The sequence below is a fragment of the Benincasa hispida genome, chromosome 11 (assembly GCF_027475165.1).
Source record: "Benincasa hispida cultivar pf3 chromosome 11, pf3_genome.v1.1, whole genome shotgun sequence".
NCBI lineage: Eukaryota > Viridiplantae > Streptophyta > Magnoliopsida > Cucurbitales > Cucurbitaceae > Benincasa > Benincasa hispida.
This window is the reverse complement of record NC_143488.1, coordinates 36,344,983-36,367,585: the sequence shown is the minus strand read 5'-3', so window position 1 is coordinate 36,367,585 and position 22,603 is coordinate 36,344,983. Positions and strand designations below refer to the sequence as shown.

The 22,603-nt window shown below is 37.0% G+C and overlaps 1 protein-coding gene across 1 annotated transcript; it reads right to left on the bottom strand.

Annotated features, from left to right (window-relative positions):
- Positions 1-16,340: 16,340 nt before the first annotated feature.
- Positions 16,341-16,820, bottom strand: LOC150032602 (uncharacterized). The gene has a single exon (XM_090306953.1). It carries the CDS (start codon positions 16,818-16,820, stop codon positions 16,341-16,343), a length of 480 nt encoding a protein of 159 aa, XP_090163079.1.
- Between the last annotated feature and the right edge of the window lie 5,783 nt (positions 16,821-22,603).

Here is a 22,603-nt window from a genome sequence, read left to right as displayed (position 1 = left end):
ACTTAGTTGAGTTTAGTTGGTTAAAGTAAACAACTCAATGTTTGATTCACCAATTTTACAAGTCGATGTGAAATAACTCAATTCCACTAACTTCAACAGTGTTCACTACTGAAGTTTGCACATTTATTAAAAAAAACTATCTTCCTCTCTTTATTTCTCCCTCCTGCCAATGTTTCCAATGACTCCACTCGCCACCTGTAGTAGATGACCAACTTCAATGACAATCATTGTTGACGATATGCTTCGACCCCACCATCTCAGACGTCAACTCTAGCAACAATCACCATCGATGACTACAGCTCACTCTGATGACCACCTTTGATGCCGAACCCTGACAAGCACTTCCGACGACCACCTCCTCTAGTGAAAATGACCTCCAACAATCATCTCTAATGACCACCTCTGACTTCTAGTGACTCCCACATCTGGCGCCCAATTTCAACGATCATCTCCAGTGACCAACTCTGACAACAAACTCCATCGATTGTCTCCAACAGCAAACTCTAACAACCAACTCAACCAATCATATACTAAAAAGAAATAAATAAATAATAATAATAATAAGATGACAAAAAATTGCACGATGAAAGTGTTTTTGTAAGAAATCAAACTTAATTGGTTCTGCTGTAAATTAGAAATTATTGAGATTAATTGTATGAGGTCTTTGTGTGCATATTTCACTTCTACATTCCACTAACGTAAAAGTATATTGTAATTTTGTTGTTTGTATGGAAAAAAAAAAAAAAGTATTTTGTCTACCTCAGATACACTAGTTACATGTAAGAAATTGTAAAATATATGTGAAGGTTTTAAATTGACATCTTAATTGAGTGTTAAATCTTTGAAAAAAATTTGTGTAAACAAAAAGTTAAGCAAACAACAATAACCACAAAAAAAAACATAATTTTTAAATTACAAAAAATTGTACCAAATACTCCTGATTTAATAACTCAACTCTGCACTCTAAACACAAAATTTCTAATTCATTTAGTTTTTTTTTTTTTTTAGAATATTTTTAATTCTTTAAACAAATTTAATTGTCTTTTAATAGTTAATTTTTAAAAAATTAATGATTTAAATTATTTGTCAATTGATCAAATGTTTTTGTTAGTTGGCATTCTCGTAGTTTAAAGCTAAGTCAAATATTATTAAACCTTTTTTGCAAATTTGGAAAACTAAAGTATTTTAATGGAAAACTAAAGTATTTCTTTTGAAACTTAAAAGACCCCATAGAAATCAATTTTAAAACTTGATAAACAAAAGTACTTTTTGTTTTTTAATTTAAAGAATGGTATTTTAGGTTTTAACTTTTGGAAAAATTTAAATATGTATAATCATTAACAAATAACATTTTCTATATAGATATAGAGTAGAAAATAAAAATAAAACAGGAAAATTTTCACAAATAAAAAAAATGTCAAACTATTTATATAAATAGCAAAAAAAAAAAAAAATACTGATAGACACGGATAGACTTTTATCAGCGTCTATCACATAGTATTAGTGATAGACTTCTATAAGTTTCTATCACTGATAGACATTGATAGACTTCTATAAGTTTCTATCACTGATAGACATTTATAGACTTTTATCGGACTTTATCAGCCTTTATCAAAGAAATTAAATTTTGCTATTTTGTGTAAATAGTATTTCTTATTTTTCTATTTTTAAAAATCCCCCAATAAAATAAATTTAAAGAAAAATACTTTCCAAAATTTACCTATACAATTTTATTCAAAATAGCTTCTAATATTACCCCCACAATGTTTATTTTCAAATTTGACCGTAAGAGTTTTACTCAACTAGACAATTTCTTGAGTCTGCATTTGATTTTTTTAAGGTCGCGAATTTATGATCTCGTTGCTCAATAGCTTTCATCAAGAAATTTATTTTCCTCTCCATCTTTGTCATGACTTCCTCGCCTATTACATCAGTCATCATGACATTAAGGTATGACAACTTCTTTGATTCATCAAAAGCAATAGTTGCGTTATTGAATAAAAGATTTTTCCTTATAACGATCTTGTCTCTACAAAATTTTGTCATCTTTTTCTAAATTTTCTGTGTGATGAAAGGAACTTGTTTTTGTTCCTGCTGTTGGGGTTGATGCCCTAAAGTCTCGTGACCTGTAGTTTGTAAACAGTTTGTACGAATGCTTGTGATGTATAATATATGATATTATACTTCACTTCTTGATTTTGCTCAATTGATTGTTTTATTTGCTTTACCACAAACTAATAAACCTAAAATTCCTGGTTATCTTTATGTAACTTAAGTATGAACGTGGTGACATACAAGTGCATCATGTCTTAAAGAATAACCAAAATGGTTTGTAGTATATAGATACAGGAGGGAAACTTTATCCTGCTAACGCTATGGATGCAGCCCGCTTTGTGGAATGGTCACAAGTGTTGTGACTTGTTATAGATGGTCTAATCCTGATCATTCGTGTAGGGGACATGCAAGCGGGAGTATCCTATACGAAGAGTTTGTATGAGACCTGACCATGAAGTGTTAATGTCTCGTTATATAACACCGTTCATGACAGAGACTTCACTTCACTAGGATGACCATAGGTAACATGACCTCAATCTTGAGTGAGTTGTGAACTCCTGCCATTGAGGGCGATCCTTTGATTTGCATGGGTGCGAGTGGCCAGTTCGCCAATTCAAACCTACCACTTTGGGGATTCGTCTGATTTAGAAGTTGGGAACTCAGCTACACAAGATGGAATTCACTCATTCCCCAAAGCATGGGCAAGTAGATAGATAGCTCCCTCAAGAGCTGATTCTAAGGCTTGAACAATGTGGCACCACACACCTTCTCTTGGCCCGAGAGGTATTCATACATAGTTGGACTATGTTGTATTGTTCATTAGAAGGATCAGTGGTACTTAAGGAGTGAGATGTAACTACATGAGCAAAATGATAAATAGGCCCAACTGTACTTACGAGCATCTATGAAGGGTCATCGTACTCATGATTGGTTATATCTGATGGACACAGAAATATATTTGTGGTAAGAAGAGTTCAGCTGTTGGTCTTTAGTGGAATGTCCGACAGTTAATGGATGGTGGATCTCGTAGTTAAAGAGTTTAGTCAGCTATTCACGTACCGTTAGAGGTTCGAGCCATAGGTCCATAAGGTCTCCTTGGTAGCTTGGATAAAGTTGAGAATCAGTTTTTGGGTCAGTTTGAAATGTTCAAATTGCTAAGAGGGAGTTCGATTATATTTGATATAATTGAACTGGTTAATTATATATGATATAATTGACTAAATGTATGAGATACATTATTTTGGAGGAAATTAGATATAAATATGATTTATATCAAGTAGAGGAGAAAATACTATAGTAGATATATGATATCAATTTATAGGTTAAGAATATAATATGATTATATTTATTATGTAATTAAATAGACAGTTATGAGATAATTGGCTGAGAATTTCTCCGGAATCGTGTGAAAGTGGAAAGGTTGATTCCAGTTCTTGTAACTGAATAATAAAATGGTTTTCATTTTTGAAAAAGAGGCAGAAAATCGCTCACGGTGTGAATCCTTATGATCACTTACGTTTACTAAATGATCGCTTAGTACGCTGAGCAGACCTAAACGATTTCTTATCATTTACTAAACGATCACTTAGCTAAACCTACACGATCGTGTACCTTTTCCTAAATGACAAGCACCCGACTATATGATAGCCTTCTACTATCTCCCATTTGCTTGTTCGTACTACACGATCGTCTTTACTCCTCCCTCTACCAATTCCATCAAAGTCCACCCTTTGGATTCTCACTCCGAGAATACCGAGGGCTTTGAGTGGTGGTGGTGCCCCGGTTGCTGTTGGTTCGTGCACTACCGATCGTGTAGACAATTGTGGTGTTGTTAGGTGACTGTTTGTTGGGTGATAAGAAGTGTAGAGGAGTTCGCTTCCATCGGACTGAGTTCGAGTGAAGATTGTCTTCAATTGGTACGTTTACTCAGTCTTTTGTATTTTATTTGTTAAAGCATGCCTATAGTTAGTGTTACAATGCATATATATTTGTTAGAATGTATGTGTGGTAATTCTATCACAATGAATCGGAAAGATCCACTTCCACTCATGGATACTCTTGTTTAAGAGTTCCTTCACTTGCATGATTTCCTTTGAGTGATTGTGGGTGATGGGACCCATATAAGAGTCACTTACAGTAGTGGCTTCGCGTGTAGCCTTCTTTGATGTCATTTGCATGACTTGAATGATAAAAGAGATACTAGAAGAAGAAATATCCCACTGGACATGCCAATTTTTTCGCATGAGGTTTTCAAAGAAACGGGCTTATTGGAGTTGAATTTGAGTTCATGTTGATTTATGCGGATGTGGTTCAAACTCTAGTATTTATTCCACTGACTCTCTTTGTTGAATGGGTATGTTTGATTTGAAGAAGCAGACCATGTGAATGTTTATGAAGTTGAAATCTTGGAATAACGTGTATATCTTCAAAAGACTCGTGTTTTCAAAGAGTGGTCAGCTTCATGAGTTTAGGGAATCTTCTGATTGTTGGGTGAATTCTCTCTCTCTCTCTCTTTTTTTTTTTTTTTGAAAATTATTGGGAGAATTCTATCTAGCCTCTCTAGAAGTTCAAAATTTCTAAAACTTTCAAATGAAGAAGAACTCCTCTATTTAAAGAGAGTTCCCATAGGGTCATGTGGGTTTGAGCTTGGTTGGTCCATGAATCTGGCTCTTGTGCCAAACTAATGAATTTTTGCATTCAGTGGGCATTTGAGCCAAATTAAATTTATTTTTTGGGACCTAGACCTAAATATTAATACTAAATTAGACCAAATTAGTTAACATGACCCAATGGTCGTGATGAAAATACCTGATATCATCGGAATCTACCAACTTTGTCTTTAATTTTAACTTGGGACACATGTCGGCTTTTAATCAGTCCCAAATTTGATAATTTGTAATTTCATTATTAAATTAAAAATGACATGGTGATTTTTATTGTTGAACGAGAAAGTTTTTACCAATCACAAACTGCCACGTCATTTCTCAGATTAATGACAAAATAAATTGTCACATTTAAGATAAATTGAAAGCCGGCATGTGTCCAAAATTGAAATTAAAGGCGTCAGTTGGCAAATCTCGATGCCGCCACATGTTTTCATTGTGGCCATTAGATTAGAAAAAATAATTTGATCCATTTTCATATTAATATTTGGGCTAAAATCCAATTGAACCCAAAAAATAGGTTTTATTTGGCCTAAAGGCTACTCAAGCCCAAAATCCAATCAGTTGGACCTAAGGACCAAGTCCATGGACCAACCAAGCACAAACCCACTAGAGAACTTCTATAAGTAGATGAGTTCTCCTTCATTTAAAGGGTTTGAAAATTTATACTCCAGAGAGCCTAGAGAGAATTCTTTCAATAAAAGACTCCCTAACTTCTGAAGCTGACCACACTTGAAAAATATTCTTCCAAAACTTCAATTTCAAGAACATCACGTACTCCACTACCTCAAACATAAAAATTAGAGGATCAACAAGCTAAAAGTTGATCTGAGTAGATCAACAAGTCAGAGGTCGATCCCATCCGATCAAAAAGCCAAAGGTTGATCCAAGCAAATTAAAAAGTCAAAGGTCGATCCAAGCAGATCAACAAGCCAAAGATCGATCCAAACAGATCAGCAAACCAAAGGCAGATCCAAACTGATCAACATGCCAGAAGCTGGTCCAAATAGATCAACAAGCCAGAGACCCAATCAACAAGCTAGAGGTCATCCAAGTAGATCAACAACCCAAAAGGAAATCCTAGTAGATCAATAAGCCAAAGGGCGACCCAAGCTGGAACAATAAGCCAGAGACTGATCCAAGAAGATGAACAAGCCAGAAGTTTATCCAAATTGATCAATAACCCAAAGGTCGATCTAAATCGATCAACAAACTAGAGGTCGATCCAAATCGATTTACAAGCCAGAGGCTGATCTAAACTGATCAACAAGTCAAAGGTCAGTTCAAACTGATCAACAAACCAGAGGATGATCCAAGTCGATTAATAAACCAAATGATGATTTCAACTGATCAAAAAGCTAGTGATCGATCAAAATCGATCAACAAATCAAAGGTCGATCCAAATCGATCAATAAATCAGAGGCCGATCTAAATTGATCAATAAGCCATAAGCTGATCCAAGCCAATTAATAAGCCAGAGGACAATCCAAGTTGATCAACAAATTAGAGGTTAATTATGTTAGGATTTATGTTCTAAAGTCTCTTAGTTAATTTTTTATTTAATAATAGTTGATTGTTTTAAATATGCATTAATGAGTTATCCATTATGAGAAAAATCCAAGTTATTTCTTGAGAACTTGAACAGTATATAATGGACATACAAGTAGATCATGTTCAAGTAATGATTTAAAGGGTCTATAGTATATGGATAAGGTTGGGTATCTTATCCTGGTAACATTATGGATATGACTCATTTTATAAGTGTTACAAGCAATGTGATCTAAATCGTTTATACAAAGACATGCGAGTGGGGGTATCCTATACAATGAGTTGTTTAAGACCGGACCACAAAATACTCAATCTCTCTTTATAACACCGTTAACTGAAGAGATTAATATTTCATAGGATAACCATGAAACTCAATCTCGATCCTGAATGAGTTTTGGACTTCTGTCTATGAGGGTTATCCTTTGATTTGTATGGGTGAAAGTGGCTCGAGTCGCCAACTCAATAAGCTTACTATTTTGGGGACATGTCTAAGTAGAGAGTTGGGAATATAACTACACAAGATGGAACTTACTCCTTCTCGTCTTTAGGGTAAGTAGATGAATAGCTCCTTTAAGTGATGGTTCTAGGTCTTGAACGAAGGGTACCCGCCCTCATTTACCCAAGAGAGACTTTGTTTATGGTAAGACCATAAACAAATTGTTCATTAGATGGATCAGTGATACTTAAGGAGTAAAAGGTAATTACAGGGATAAAACGGTAATTTGATCCAGCTGTAGTTACGAACAACTCGTGAATGATCAATTTACTTGTAATGGTTAAATACATGGACGTAAAATATTCTACAATGCGAAAAGTGCAATTGTAGGTCTCTAGTGGAGTGACCCGTAGTTAATGAATGTTGATTGACATAATTAAAGAGGTTATGTAATATCGGACTATTGGAGTTTCTAATCTGTAGTTCCATTAGATCCCCCTGCTAGCTCACTACGAGTAAACAAGAACCAATAGTTTTGAAAGAATTTGAATTGTTCAAATTATTAAAGGGAATAACATTAATTGTATATGACACAATTAATATAATGTATATAGGTACATTATAATGTAAAGTTAATTTTGAATAAGATTCAAAATTAAACTTTATAAAACGGGAGATTTAATATATTTGAATATGATTAAAATATTAAAATAGTATGAATTATATTCATATTAAAACTATAGGTTAAAATTTAATATAAATGAGATTCATATTAAAACTATAGGTTATCAGAGAGATGTGCATTTTAATATGATTTAAACGTACATTTAATAAAAAAAAATTAAAATATTGATTATTTAATATAATTAAATGAATTTTATTCCATTTTAATTTAAATTAAATAATAGAAAGTGTGACTTGTGTTTTAATCTCACTTCACATTTAAAATAAAGAGAGGGAGGGAAGTTTTTTTTCTTGGAAATTTGGTTGTTGTAGAAAAAACCTCATCTCATCTCCTCCCGTTTTCTCCCATCTCCTATTTTTCTCTCTCAATGTTTTTTTTACAAAGAAATGAGTTCTCTATAAAAAGATCTCCAAAATTAAATTTCCTTTTATCTATTTCAAAAGTCAATTCCCACAAACCGATCTTTGCCAGAAAAATAGCAGAGAAGACCTTATGGTGGCATCACGATATTGTTCGTGGAAGATTGGTTCGTTAAAGAAGAAGAAGATGCAAAAAAAAAATTGAAGAAAAGGTTCTTCAATGGTGAGTTTTTTCTTCTTCTCTGTAAAAAATAACTTTTATTTTATGTTTAACATTTACTGCATTGTGAATGCATGTTGTGTTTTCTATTCTATGTTGAAAATTCTAAAACAAAATTGAAAGCAAAGCGATCACTCGCTTCCATTGTGGGATTCAATCCCTTTAATTGGTATAAGAGTCAAATCATGCTTTTAATTTTGTTTTGAATTTTACACAGAATAGAAAGGTATGTAACTTACTACATTTGATGTATGTGGGTTTGCAAAATAGATGTTTATAAAAATTGACACTTAGATTGACAGCTTTTTACTTTGATTTGATCAATGTAATAGCCCGGTGTTTAAGGCATTTATTTTGTAAATCGAGTCTATAAGTCCAAATCATTCATGGTAAAGTGTTTGTTATGAAAAGGGCCAGAAATACAGGTGAAAGATGAATTTCAAAGTGCAGACCCAAGAAGTTTCTATAAAAAAAGTTCGATCATTCGTCATCTTTTGTATGTCACTAAATACTTTTGATCACCGTTCATCATTGTTTGTATATCAGGGAAAGGTAAACATGGTAGTTTTTCTTCCAGTACAAGGTGGCAGTTTTCTTCCAGTAGTTCAAGATAGTTATTGTGTTTTAATTTAAACTAATATAATTTAATTTAATATTTTATTAGGGTGCTAATATTTGGTTTATTATTGCTAATATAGTTTTAATATGCATGAGATGTATGTTTAATTATATTCATTATATGTTGCATAAAGTATGTCATATAGTTTAAAAACCCACCGAAGATTAAGCATAATCATGCATCATATTTAAATATAAATGTTATGTTTAAAGTTTAGGTTAATTCCTAAAATATGTACAAGTATGATTTTACTATATAGTTTGCGTGGATATAATATTAGTATATATTATATGTTTTAATGTATGATTAAAAACATGTCTACTATATAGTTTTTTCGTTAATATTAATCTAAGAGTTATGTTATGTATGTTAATGAAATTTGATATGCATGAAATATGGTTTTATTAATTAGATTGTAATCGTTATATTTAGTTAATAATACCATGAAACGCGTATAATCAGTTTTCTTTCATTGACATAAATACAAAAGTTATATTGCATGTTTAATGAACGTAAAACTTAGGATAAAACTGCATGCTAGCTTAATGAGATTAGGGTAAGATTAATTATTTATTTTTAATGATTTAAATTTTGAAAATAAGAAAGGAATTGTCTCCTGTATGATAACTATGTTAGTTACAATGTTATACCATTCCACACAACATTTACTAGAAATTATAAAGCGATAAATGATCACAAAAGATTGGTAACCCAATTTGGTGTAAATCACCTATTTCTTGGGGGCAATGTGTCGAAGAAAGATAACTTCACTAATATCAATGATAAGAAATTACAACGTAGCACTTATCTGTAATAATAACATAATTAAAGTGACTCCTGAACAACTATATCACTCAACCGATCATCTAGGCTCCCCTAGGTGTGAGACTCCCTTTCATGATAACTTAGACCCCTTCTAAGTTGTAATATCAGTGAAGAATGTTTTAGGCTTGCCCAAAAGTAGAGACTCACACTCTGCAAGACTTGAGCTCCTCTCAAGTCGTGACACTCCTTCTCACTTGAATCATATCTTTCCTCCTAAGAACAAAGTTCCTTTTGCTCGATTAGCTTTGGTTCCTCCTAACTTGAAAATCCCTTCTCAAATGAATCTCATTACACAAGACGTGAGTAACTTGAAGTACTTCTCCAAGCAATCCAACTCTTTCACCTTCCAGCAATTACACTGAACACTTACTACATTATAACATAATGTTGCTATTGGAAACAAAATGGCCAACCCTAACTGGTGGACTAAGTGTTCTTTAAAAATGCACAACGGAAACACAACGAGCAAGCCTAACTTCTATAGCAGTCGCACACTGAATAAGGAAAAGATATCGACTAAATAAGGCAATAAAGAAAACCACCAATAAGGAAAATATTTTGCAGGATCAGCATTTCTGTAGAACATTGTTTTTTTAGAAACCACCAAAGCAATGACGGGACGATTATGATGGATGCAATTCATTTATGTTTAAATATTTAAACATATTAAATATACTATTACGATAAATATGTTTAATATGTTTAATATGTTTAATATGTTTAATATATATTAATATGATATTAATATTACAGTATATAATATTATGTTTTAAAGATCATAGTAAATTTAATGAAATATGTCATTAAGTAAGTCATAATGACACACATATTAACTTATATGTGAATCTAGGTATATCAAAATATTAATGGATGTTTCCTGATCACATATTAATAATATAAACACTTACATTAATATTATTTAAATATGTCAGTAAATATATTATATATATTCATTATATATTATATACAATATTTATATTATACTTACATTTGCAATATACACCAAGCACTTACTGACGAATTCTACAACCTCTCTTTTCATATCATTCCACCAGTAGTAACGTTTCAAGTCCCGATACATCTTGGGGTGTCGGGGTGAATCGAAAATAAGGAACTATGAGCCTCTGACAACAACTCATCTTTAATATCACTAACTACTGGCACGCACAAACACCCCTGATAAAGGAGGTCACCTTCTGCTAAAACTGAGAATTTGTCATCCTGGTCTGACTCCACCCTACGAACTCTCTCTTCCAGATAAGGGTCATCTTGCTACGCATCAATAATCTTCTGCCTTAGACTCGGTCGCACCGACAACTGTGCTAATTGTGCCATGACTTTTCCCACAGCCACTGCAATTTCTGCCCTCTCCAGTTTCCTGCACAAGCGAGTCTGTCTGGTAATGAGGGCTGCTGAATGGACCACCTTTCTACTTAGAGCATCTGCCACTACATTTGCTTTTCTCAGGTGGTACAAAATTTCACAGTCAATTAGAGTTTAAATGTAATATGATACTGTGAATAATATTTATGGATGTATATTATATCATAATGACCCATGCATACATAAAAACCTCAATATCATTAAATATTAATACATTATTAATATACACGGTATACATTATAATCGTGATATAATATTTATGTATGTTTATATCTATTTTTAATAAGTATTACATTTTTAATATTAATATTTATGTATGTTTAATATTAATAGTAGTAGGGTCGTTAATATTTATATGTAATATTATTATGATAAATATTATACATGTATATAATGTTTCGTATAAGTAATACTAACGCCATATTATGTAATAATTACATAAACATATAATATTCTTACGGTTGGCCCAGATACATTTAATAAATTTAGTAACGGCATGTCATGTATTTAATTATATATGCATTTTATAATTACATGTTGTTGTTTCATGTAACGACCCGACCCTCTAGGACTTAAGTTAGGCCGTTACTAAATACATGCATGCATGGAACTCAAAACGACACTCGGTTATGGCGAAATAAATGCTAATTAAATAAGGTAAGTTCAAAAGACTTTCATTAAATTCAAATATTAAAACAATAGTAAGGTACCCATAAATCATAAAGGATAGTAAATAAGTCTGAAAAACGATTCTTAAAAGTAAGTTTTAAACATCAAAACTAAAAGTTAAGAGAAACATGAAAAGAACTCTAAATTTCATGATGCGGAAGCATAAAAACTAGTCCCAGTGGTTCGATCACGAATTCCGCTTGTCCATCATTGGTGCATCTCTACCCTTACCTGAAACAACAACATGAGAAAGAACGAGTATAAAATACTCAGTAAGTAACCCCATTACTGGGGTCAGGCTGAGCATCTATGTCCTCTAGATATCCACCTCTGGTAAAACATGTATACTGCTCTAGTCCTCATGGGACACATATACACATGAAACAAGAAGGAGACTGAGTCCTATCCTACTGTAGTTAAGTATGCCCACTACCTCTAGTGAATCCCGAAGGAGACACAAACTGGTGAATCTCGAAGAAAACACAAACTGATGAATCCCGAAGGAAACACAAACTGATGAATTTCGAAGGAAACATAAACTGGTGAATCCCGAAGGAAACACAAACTGGTGAATCCCGAAGGAAACACAAAATCTAATAGGCATCTAACTAATCAGTAAGGACATTTACACAGTCTCAACATCATAATCATCACTGTACGAATATATGACATACATATAAACCTCAACATCATGGCTCTACAACATACACATATACCTCAACATCATGATTCTACAACATACATGTATACCTTAACATCATCAGATCAAATACAACAATATGGAAGTACATACCATCTCATACTGGCATTCAAGTGTCTATGTACGTAAATAAATAATTCAGATCTCGTACCAGAATATACTTTGATCATATTATACTATTAGTCTATCATGCTAACATTCTGCCATGACATACATTTATCATGTTAGCATACATCTAATGCCTGGCCCATGGGCAGTTTCAGTAGTAAGATTACTTACCTCAAAGTCAAGTTCAGATATTAATCCAAGCTAATGCTCTCTAACAAAATAAACCTTGAATTAAGTCCCCTAATACATACATAATACTAAATTTCAGTCTTTGGAATCAGGACCCAACATACAAATTAATCAGACGGTCACCAAAACTTACCCAAACGAAACTCGCAAGATTTTGACTCCAAAATTTCCTTTTAGCATAATTTAGAACTCATACCAAAACGCCAATCTGAACATGATTTTAGTCCCAAATTAGTAACTTAATTTTTTTTATAGGTACCCTTAACCCAAAAGACAAACAAACCAACTACTCACCCAAACTTAACAATTTCTGACGAAAAATCAGTCTCCTTCTCGATGAGCAACGTCCTCAAAACCCTCTGAGTCTCCCTTCTGAAAGTCCAAACATAACGGATTTTAACCAAAATTATTCCAAAACAAACCACACCCAAACTTCCAGGAAAGCACCTAAAACTAAAAATCTTACCCAAAAGAGATGTGACAGCAACCGGATGACGGTAAAAAGCAACGTCGGATGAAGAAGCAGCGAGGAGAGGCACGGACACACGACTGAGAAAGGAGAGATCGTGCGGTTTGGGTCGACGATGCTCGCGGACGGCACCGTTAGGCGAGGGTTGCCGAGAGAGAGATATAAGCGGTGGAGGTGATCGACGAGCGGCTGGGATTCATGGTTGGCGGCAGATGTTCAGCGTTCGATCTGGGCGGCAGCTAGGGACTCGGCTGGAGGAAGAAGAAATTGAGGGGGGGGGGGGGAGGGGTTGCGCACGAACGTGAGGAAGAAAATGGGGGTAGGGTTTGACTTTTTATATTAAAAAAAAAAAAAAAAAAAAAAAAAAAAAAAAAACAACAATAATAATAAAAATAATAATAATAAATAAAATAAAAAAAAGAAATAAATATAATTACATTTAATTCCTTTCCATTTTATACTATTAAATTCCTTTCCGTTTCAAAAGAAAATTAATTCCTGCCATTAATTTCCAATTTGAATAATTTCACGCCAACAATTAAATTCTTGCACTTACACTTGAAGTCCAAAATTTCAAAAATGACCTCTAACTAATAACAATTACTAAAATTCCAAATAATAAAGTTACTGAAATTACATTATTACTAAAAAATGTGCGGGATGTTACATTCTTCCCTCCTTAAAGAACTTTTGTCCTCGAAAGTTCATTCTAGAAAAAAAAAAAAAAAAACTCAGGGGGTGTTACATTTTTCCCTCCTCAAAGAACTTTCGTCCTCGAAAGTTCATTCTTGAAAAAGCTCCAGGTACTGGGCCTTTAATCTCATCCTCTCGTTCCCAGGTAGCCTCCTTGAACTGGTGATTCTGCCACAGGACTTTCAGAAAAGCAATTTTTCGATGGCGCAATGTTTTTACCTCTCTGGCGAGGATCTCTATAGGCTTCTCCTCGGATCTCATCCTCTCGTTCCCGGGTCTGTCACATACTTCCTTAGCATCGAAACATGAAAGACATTATAAACTGAAGACAGTGCTGAGGGCAATGCCAAACGGTAAGCTACAGGGCCAACTCGTTCTAGGACCTCGAAAGGTTCAATGAATCTCGGACTCAACTTCCCCTTCCTGCCAAACCTCAGAATACCTTTCATGGGTGCCACTTTTAAGAACACTTTCACACCAATCTCAAATTTCAGGTCCTTACGTCTTACATCAGCATAGCTCTTCTGTCTACTCTGAGATATTTACATACGAGCCCTGATCTTCTGTATTGCCTCATTAGTGGTCTGCACCAATTCAGGTCCTAACAATTTCCTCTCTCCTACCTCATCCCAACACATAGGGGACATGCAACTCTTCCCATATAGGGCCTCAAAGGGTGACATCCCAATAGTGGACTGGTAGCTGTTATTATATAAGCAAACTCCATTAAGTGCAAGTGAGCATCACAACTTCCTGAAAACTCTATGGTACAGGCACGCAACATGTCTTCCAATATCTGATTCAATCTCTCTGTCTACCCATCAGCCTGAGGGTGGAAAGTTGTACTGAAGTCTAACCGAGTCCCCAAAGCTGCCTGGAGACTTTTCCAGAAGTTAGACGTGAAACGAGGGTCTCTATCCGACACGATGGAACGGGTACTCTATGCAATCTCACCACCTCATTCATGTATATCTATGCCCATTTATTAATTGAAAAGGTGGACTTCCCAGGTATGAAATGTGCTAACTTCGTAAGTCTGTCTACCACAACCCATATCACAGTGAAACCTTTGACTGTCTGAGGCAACCCCACAATGAAGTCCACAGACACATGCTCCCACTTCCATTCTGGTACACTCAATGGCTGTAACAAGCCTACTGGTTTCTGTCTCAAGGCTTTCACTTGCTGGCACACCAAGCACTTACTGACAAACTCTACAACCTCTCTTTTCATATCATTCCACCAGTAGTAACGTTTCAGGTCCCGATACATCTTGGTTCTGCCAGGGTGAATCGAAAATAAAGAATTATGAGCCTCTGACAATAACTCATCTTTAATATCACAAACTGCTGGCACGCACAAACGCCCTTGATAAAGAAGGCCACTTTATGCTGAAACTGAGAATTCGCCATCCTGGCCTGACTCCACCCTACGAACTCTCTCTTTCAGATAAGGGTCGTCTCGCTGCGCATCAATAATCTTCTACCTTAGACTCGATCGCGCCGACAATTGTGCTAACTGTGACGTGACCTTTCCCACAGCCACTGCAATCTCTGCCCTTTACAGTTCCCTGCACAAGTGAGTCTGTCTGGTAATGAGGGCTGCTGAATGCGCCATCTTTCTGTTTAGAGCATCTGCCACTACATTTGCTTTTCCCGGGTGGTACAAAATTTCACAGTCATAATCCTTCACCAGTTCCAACCACCTTCTTTGCCTCATGTTTAACTCTTTCTGAGTGAAAAAGTATTTCAAACTCTTGTGGTCGGTGAAGATCTGTATCTTCTCTCCATATAAGTAATGTCTCCAGATCTTGAGAGCAAAAACCACTTCTGCTAACTCCAAGTCGTGCGTGGGATAATTCTGTTCGTGATTCTTTAGCTGATGTGAAGCGTAAGCAACTACTCTGCCCTGCTGCATCAATACGCATCCTAACCCTTTCTTGAACACATCACTGTAAATGACAAAACCACCTGATCCATTCGGTATCGTAAGAACTGAGGCTGAAACCAGCCTCTGCTTGAGGTCCTGGAAACTGTTTTCACAAGCCTCATTCCAAACAAATGTTGCTCCCTTCCTGGTCAACTGAGTAAATGGGGCGGCTATGCGAGAGAAGTTCTTTAAAAATCGTCTATAGTAGCCTGCTAACCCCAAGAAACTACGAATTTCACTGACTGTGGTTGGACGAGCCCAACTCGTAACTGCCTCAACTTTTGTAGGATCCACAGAGACACCTTTCTTCGATACTATATGCCCTAGGAAGGACACCTGCTTCAACCAAAATTCACATTTAGAAAACTTAGCATACAACTTATTAGCCCTCAACGTCTCCAAAACTTTTTGCAAATGCTCCTCATGCTCAACCTCTGTCTTGGAATAAATCAAGATGTCATCAATAAAAACAATCATAAAGATGTCGAGGAATTTTTTGAACACCCTATTCATTAAATCCATGAACACTGCTGGTGCATTCGTTAGACAAAACGACATCACTATGTACACATAATGTCCATACCTCGAACGGAAAGTTGTCCTGGTTACGTTACTGTCCTTTTTCTTAGTTGGTGGTATCCCGACCGAAGATCAATCTTAGAGAATACGGTAGCTCCCTACAACTGGTCAAACAAATCAACAATCTTGGGAAGGGGATACTTGTTCTTGACGGTCACCTTGTTCAGCTCTCTGTAATCAATGCACAGACGGAATGATTCGTCCTTCTTTTTCACAAACAAACACCCCATGGTGACATGCTAGGGTGTATGAAACCCTTGTCCAACAACTCCTGCAATTGGACCTTCAGTTCCTTCAACTCTGTCGAGGCCATCCTGTATGAAGCCTTCGAAATAGGAGTTGTGCCTGGCTCCAACTCAATAGCAAAATCTACCTCCCGTTGCGGGGGTAGTCCGGGAAGATCTTCTAGAAAAACGTTTGGAAAATCCCTCACTACTGGCTCCGAAGTCAAGGTGACTTCAGTCTCTTTAGTGTCCACCACACTGGCCATAAAGCCCCAGGCTCCTTGGTCGAATAGTCTACCGACCTTCAATGCGGAAATCACTTTGGGTAAGACTACGGTCCCAACCTCTCTAAACTTAAAACTGGCTCCTGTAAGAGGGTTAAAGATGACCTTCTTACGGGAGCAATCTATGCTGGCATGATTAACAGCTAACCAATCCATGACCAATATCACATCAAAATCGCGCATATCTAAAATTATCAAGGTTACATCTAATGCGCGATTGGCTACCTCTACCTGACATGCTTTTATCTTTTCTATAGCTAACATGATCTCTCCTGATGGAGTGGAAATGGACAATGCAAATGGAAAAGGTTCTGAGTCTAACATGGCATGCCTCACAAATACAGCAAATATAAACGAATGCGAAGAGCCAGAGTCAAATAAAACTAAAGCATGGTGCCCCAAAATGGGAAGGTACCTGTCACCACGGTGCTTGACTTCTCGGCCTCATACCGAGTTGTAGAAAACACCCTACCCTACTGTTGCTGACGACTCAGGCCTCTTTGAAACGAACTTACGGACTGGTTCCTGTGTTCAGGCGCATTCTTCCTCGGGCATCTATCTGACATATGCCCCTTCTGGCTACATCGAAAACAGATCCCAGAGCCGGCTAGACAACGTCCCCAGTGTTGCTTACCACAAGTGGTATATATTGGCCTATTCTCCCTATCAGTCACAACCTGGGAACCCTGCTATCCCCATTGACGTGGAGCATTCACTGTGTTTTGGCTTTTCTGTTGATGCTCAGGAGCCCTGTGTTCAGACTTCCTTTTCTAACCTGCGGAGGTCTCAATCTCGAAAGACCTCTTATATTTCTCTCCCACTTGGGAGTCAGCATCAATCCTCACGACGGCCTGTAGTGCCGCAGCATACGTCTTGAGATCCAAGGCATGCACCATCCCTCGCAGTCCGCTCCTCAGGCCCTGGATGAATCTCTCTGTCCTTGCTGCCTCGGTGGCTACTAATAGTAGTAATTAATATTTGATCCTACATCCATAAATATTATGTATTATTAATATATATTAATATTTATGGTGTCATTATTGCATTTTTTATGTAATATGATACAGTTTCTTCTCGTGTTTTTTATGTAATATTCATACATTATTACTATTATGATCAATATTATATAAGAATCAAAACATGGATAGTGACATACATTATTACTTACAACAGTTGGCATAAGTCGGTTGAAGGAACTGAAGGTCCAATTGTAGGAGTTGTTGGACAAGGTTTTCATATGCCCTAGTGGGTCACCATGGGGTGCACCTATTTTGTTTGTGAAAAAGAAGGACGGATCGTTACGTCTGTGCATTGATTACAGAGAGCTAAACAAGGTGACCGTCAAGAACAAGTATCCCCTTCCCAGGATTGATGATTTGTTTAACCAGTTGCAGGGAGCTGCGGTATTCTCTAAGATTGATCTCCGGTCAGGATACCACCAGCTGAGAATAAAGGACAGTGACATACCCAAGACAGCTTTTCGTTTGAGGTATGGATATTATGAGTTCATAGTGATGTCGTTTGGTCTAACGAATGCACCAGCAGTGTTCATGGATTTGATGAATAGGGTGTTCAAGGAATTCCTCGACATCTTTTTAATCGTTTTTATTGATGACATCTTGATTTATTCCAAGATAGAGGCCAACCATGAGGAGCATTTGCAGAAAGTTTTGGAGACGTCGAGGGCCAATAAGCTGTATGTTAAGTTTTCTAAATGTGAATTTTGGTTGAGGCAGGTGTCCTTCCTAGGGCATGCAGTATCGAAGGAAGGTGTCTCTGTGGATCCTGCAAAGGTTGAGGCAGTTACGAGTTGGGCTCGTCCAACCACAATCAGTAAGGTACACAGTTTCTTGGGGTTAGCAGGCTACTATAGATGATTTGTAAAAGACTTCTCTCGCATAGCTGGCCCATTGGCTTAGTTGACCCAGAAGGGAACAACATTTGTTTGGAATGAGACTTGTGAAAACAGTTTCCAGGACCATAAGCAAAGGTTGGTTTCAGCCCCAGTTCTTACAGTACCAGATGGATCAGGTGGTTTTGTCATTTATAGTGATGCATCCAAGAAGGGGTTGGGCCTATTGATGCAGCAGGGCAGAGTAGTTGCTTACGCTTCACGTCAGCTAAAGAAGTAGGAACAGAATTATCCCATGCATGACTTAGAGTTAGCAGAGTGGTTTTTGCTCTCAAGATCTGAAGACATTACTTATATGGAGAGAAGATATAGATCTTCACCGACCACAAGAGTTTGAAGTACTTTTTCACTCAGAAAGAGTTAAACATGAGGCAAAAAAGGTGGTTAGAGCTGGTGAAGTATTATAACTGTGAAATTTTGTACCACCCAGGAAAAGAAAATGTAGTGGTAGATGCTCTAAGAAGAAAGGTGGCCCATTCAGTAGCCCTCATTACCATACAGACTCACTTATGCAGGGAACTGGAGAGGGCAGAGATTGCAGTGGCTGTGGGAAAGGTCATGGCATAGTTAGCATAGTTGTCAGTACGACCGAGTCTAAGGCAGAAGATTATTGATGCGTAGCGAAACAACCCTTATCTAGAAGAGAAAGTTTGTAAGGTGGAGTCAGGCCAGAATGACGAATTCTCAGTTTCAGCGGAAAGTGGCCTCATTTATCAAGGGCATTTGTGTGTGCCAGCAGTTAGTGATATTCAAGATGAGTTGTTGTTAGAGGCTCATAGTTCCTTATTTTTTATTCACCCTGGCAGCACCAAGATGTATCGGGACCTGAAACGTTACTACTGGTGGAATGATATGAAAAGAGAGGTTACAGAGTTCGTTAGTAAGTGCATGGTGTGCCAGCAGGTAAAAGCCCCGAGGTAGAAACCAGCAGGCTTATTACAGCCATTAAGTGTACCAGAATGGAAGTGGGAGCATGTGTCTATGGACTTCATCGTAGGGTTGCCTCGGATAGTCAAAGGTTTCACTGTGATATGGGTTGTGGTAGACAGACTTACGAAGTTAGCACATTTCATACCTGGAAAGTCCACCTTTTCAATGAATAAGTGGGCACAGATATACATGAAGAAGGTGGTGAGATTGCATGGAGTGCCCGTGTCCATCGTGTCAGACAGAGACCCTCGTTTCACGTCTAACTTCTAGAAAAGTCTCCAGGCAGCTTTGGGGACCCGGTTAGACTTCAGTACAGCTTTCCACCCTCAGGCTGATGGGCAGACAGAGAGATTGAATCAGATATTGGAAGAATGTTACGTACCTGTACCATAGAGTTTTCAGGAAGCTGGGATGCTCACTTGCACTTAATGGAGTTTGCTTATAATAACTACCAGTCCACTATTGGGATGTCACCCTTTTAGGCCCTATATAGAAAGAGTTGCAGATCCCCTGTGTGTTGGGATGAGGTAGGAGAGAGGAAATTGTTAGAACCTGAATTGGTGCAGACCACGAATGAGGCAATACAGAAGATCAGGGCTCGTATGCAAACAGCTCAGAGCAGACAGAAGAGCTATGCCGATGTAAGACATAAGGACCTGGAATTTGAGACTGGTGTGAAAGTGTTCTTAAAAGTGGCACCCATGAAAGGTATTCTGAGGTTTGGCAGGAAGGGGAAGTTGAGTCCGAGATTCATTGGACCTTTCGAGGTTCTGGAACGAGTTGGCCCCGTAGCTTACCGTTTGGCATTGCCTCCAGCACTGTTTTCAGTTCATAATGTCTTTCATGTTTCGATGCTAAGGAAGTATGTGATAGACCCATCCCATGTAGTTGACTACGAGCCCTTACAGTTGAATGACAACTTGAGCTATGAGGAGAAGCCTATAGAGATCCTCGCCAGAAAGGTAAAAACATTGTGCCACCGAGAAATTGCTTTTATGAAAGTCCTGTGGCAGAATCACCAGTTCAAGGAGGCTACCTGGGAGCGAGAGGATGAGATGAAGGCCCAATACCCGAAGCATTTTCAAGAATGAACTTTCGAGGATGAAAGTTCTTTGAGGAGCGAAGAATGTAACACCCCCAGAGTTTTTTTTTCAAGAATGAACTTTCGAGGACAAAAGTTCTTTGGGGAGGGAAGAATGTAACACCCACACATTTTTTTTTTAATAATAATGTAATTTCAATAACTTTATTATTTGGAATTTCAGTAATTGTTATTAGTTGGAGGGAATTTTTGGAATTTTGGACTTTAAGTGTAAGTGCGGGAATTTAATTGTTGGCGTGAAATTATTCAAATAGGAAATTAATGGTAGGAATTAATTTTCTTTTGAAACGAAAAGGAATTTAATAGTATAAAACGGAAAGGAATTAAATGTAATTATATTTATTTCCTTTTTTGTTTTATTATTATTATTATTGTTTTCTTTTTTTTATAAAAAGTCAAACCCCACCCCCATTTTCTTTCTCACGTTCGTGCGCAACACCCCCCCTCAATTTCTTCTTCCTCTAGCCGAGACCTTAGCTGCTGCCTAGATCGGACGCTGAACATCCACCGCCAGCCACGAATTCCAGCCACTCGCCGATCACCTCCACCTCTTACATCTCTCCCACTCTCTCGGCAACCCTCACCTAACGGTGCTGTCCGCGAGCATCGGTGACCCAAACCGTGCGATCTCTCCCTTCTCAGTCCTGTCGTCCGACGCCGCTTCTTTGTCTGACGTTGCTTCTTCATCCAGCGCCGCCCAACTCCTACCGTCGTCGTGGTTCCTGTCACATCTCTTTTGGGTAAGATTCTTAGTTTTAGGTGTTTTCCTAGAAGTTTGGGTGTGGTTCATTTTGTAATAATTTTGGTTAAAATCCGTTATGTTTGGACTTTCAAAAGCGAGATTCAGAGAATTTTGAGGACGTTGCTCATCGAGAAGGAGACTGATTTTTCGTCAGGATGTGTTAAGTTTGGGTGAGTAGTTGGGTTGTTTGTCTTTTGAGTTAAGGGTACCTATCAAAAACATTAAGTTACTAATTTGGGACTAAAATCATGTTCAAATTGGCGTTTTGGTATGAGTTCTAAAATATGCTAAAAGGAAATTTTGGAGTCGAAATCTTGTGAGTTTCGTTTAGGGGACTTAAATCAAGGTTTATTTTGTTAGAGAGCATTAGCTTAGATTAGTATCTGAGCTTGACTTCGAGGTAAGTAATCTTACTACTGGAACTGCCCACGGGTTAGGCATTAGATGTTTACTAGCATGATAAATGTATGTTATGGCAGAATGTTAGCATGATAGACTGATAGTATAATATGATCAAAGTATGTTCTGGTATGAGATCTGAATTATTTATTTACGCATATAGACACTTAAATGCTAGTATGAGATGGTATGTGCTTCCGTATGGTTGTATTTGATCTGATGATGTTGAGGTATACATGTATATTGTAAAACCATGATGTTGAGGTTTATATGTATGTCATAGATTCATACAGTGATGATTATGATGTTGAGACTGTGCAAATGTCCTTACTGATTAGTTAGATGCCCATTAGGTTTTTGTTTCCTTCAGGATTCACCAATTTATGTTTCCTTCGGGATTCACCAGTTTGTGTTTCCTTCGGGATTCACCAGTTTGTGTCTCCTTCGGGATTCACTAGTTTGTGTATCCTTCGGGATTCACCAGATTGTGTTTCCTTCGGGATTCATCAGTTTGTGTCTCCTTCGAGATTCACCAGTTTGTGTTTCCTTCGGGATTCACCAGTTTGTATCCCCTTCGAGATTCACCAGAGGTCAGCATACTTAACTATAGTAGGATAGGACTCAGTCTCCTTCTTGTTTCATGTGCATATGTGTCCCATGAGAACTAGAGCAGTTTATTTGTTTCACCAGAGGTGGGTATCTAAAGGACATAGATGCCCAGCCTGACCTTAGTAGTGAGGTTACTTACTGAGTATTTTATACTCATTCTTTTTCATGTTGTTGTTTTAGGTAAGATTAGAGATGCACCGGCAATGGACAAGCAGAATTCGTGATCGAGCCACTGGGACTAGTTTTTACGCTTCCGCATCATGAAATTTAAA

What these genes read in the sequence shown, in the direction of transcription:
- LOC150032602 (XM_090306953.1), bottom strand. Translation starts at nt 16,820, where the DNA reads ATGCGCGATTTTGATGTGATATTGGTCATGGATTGGTTAGCTGTTAAT.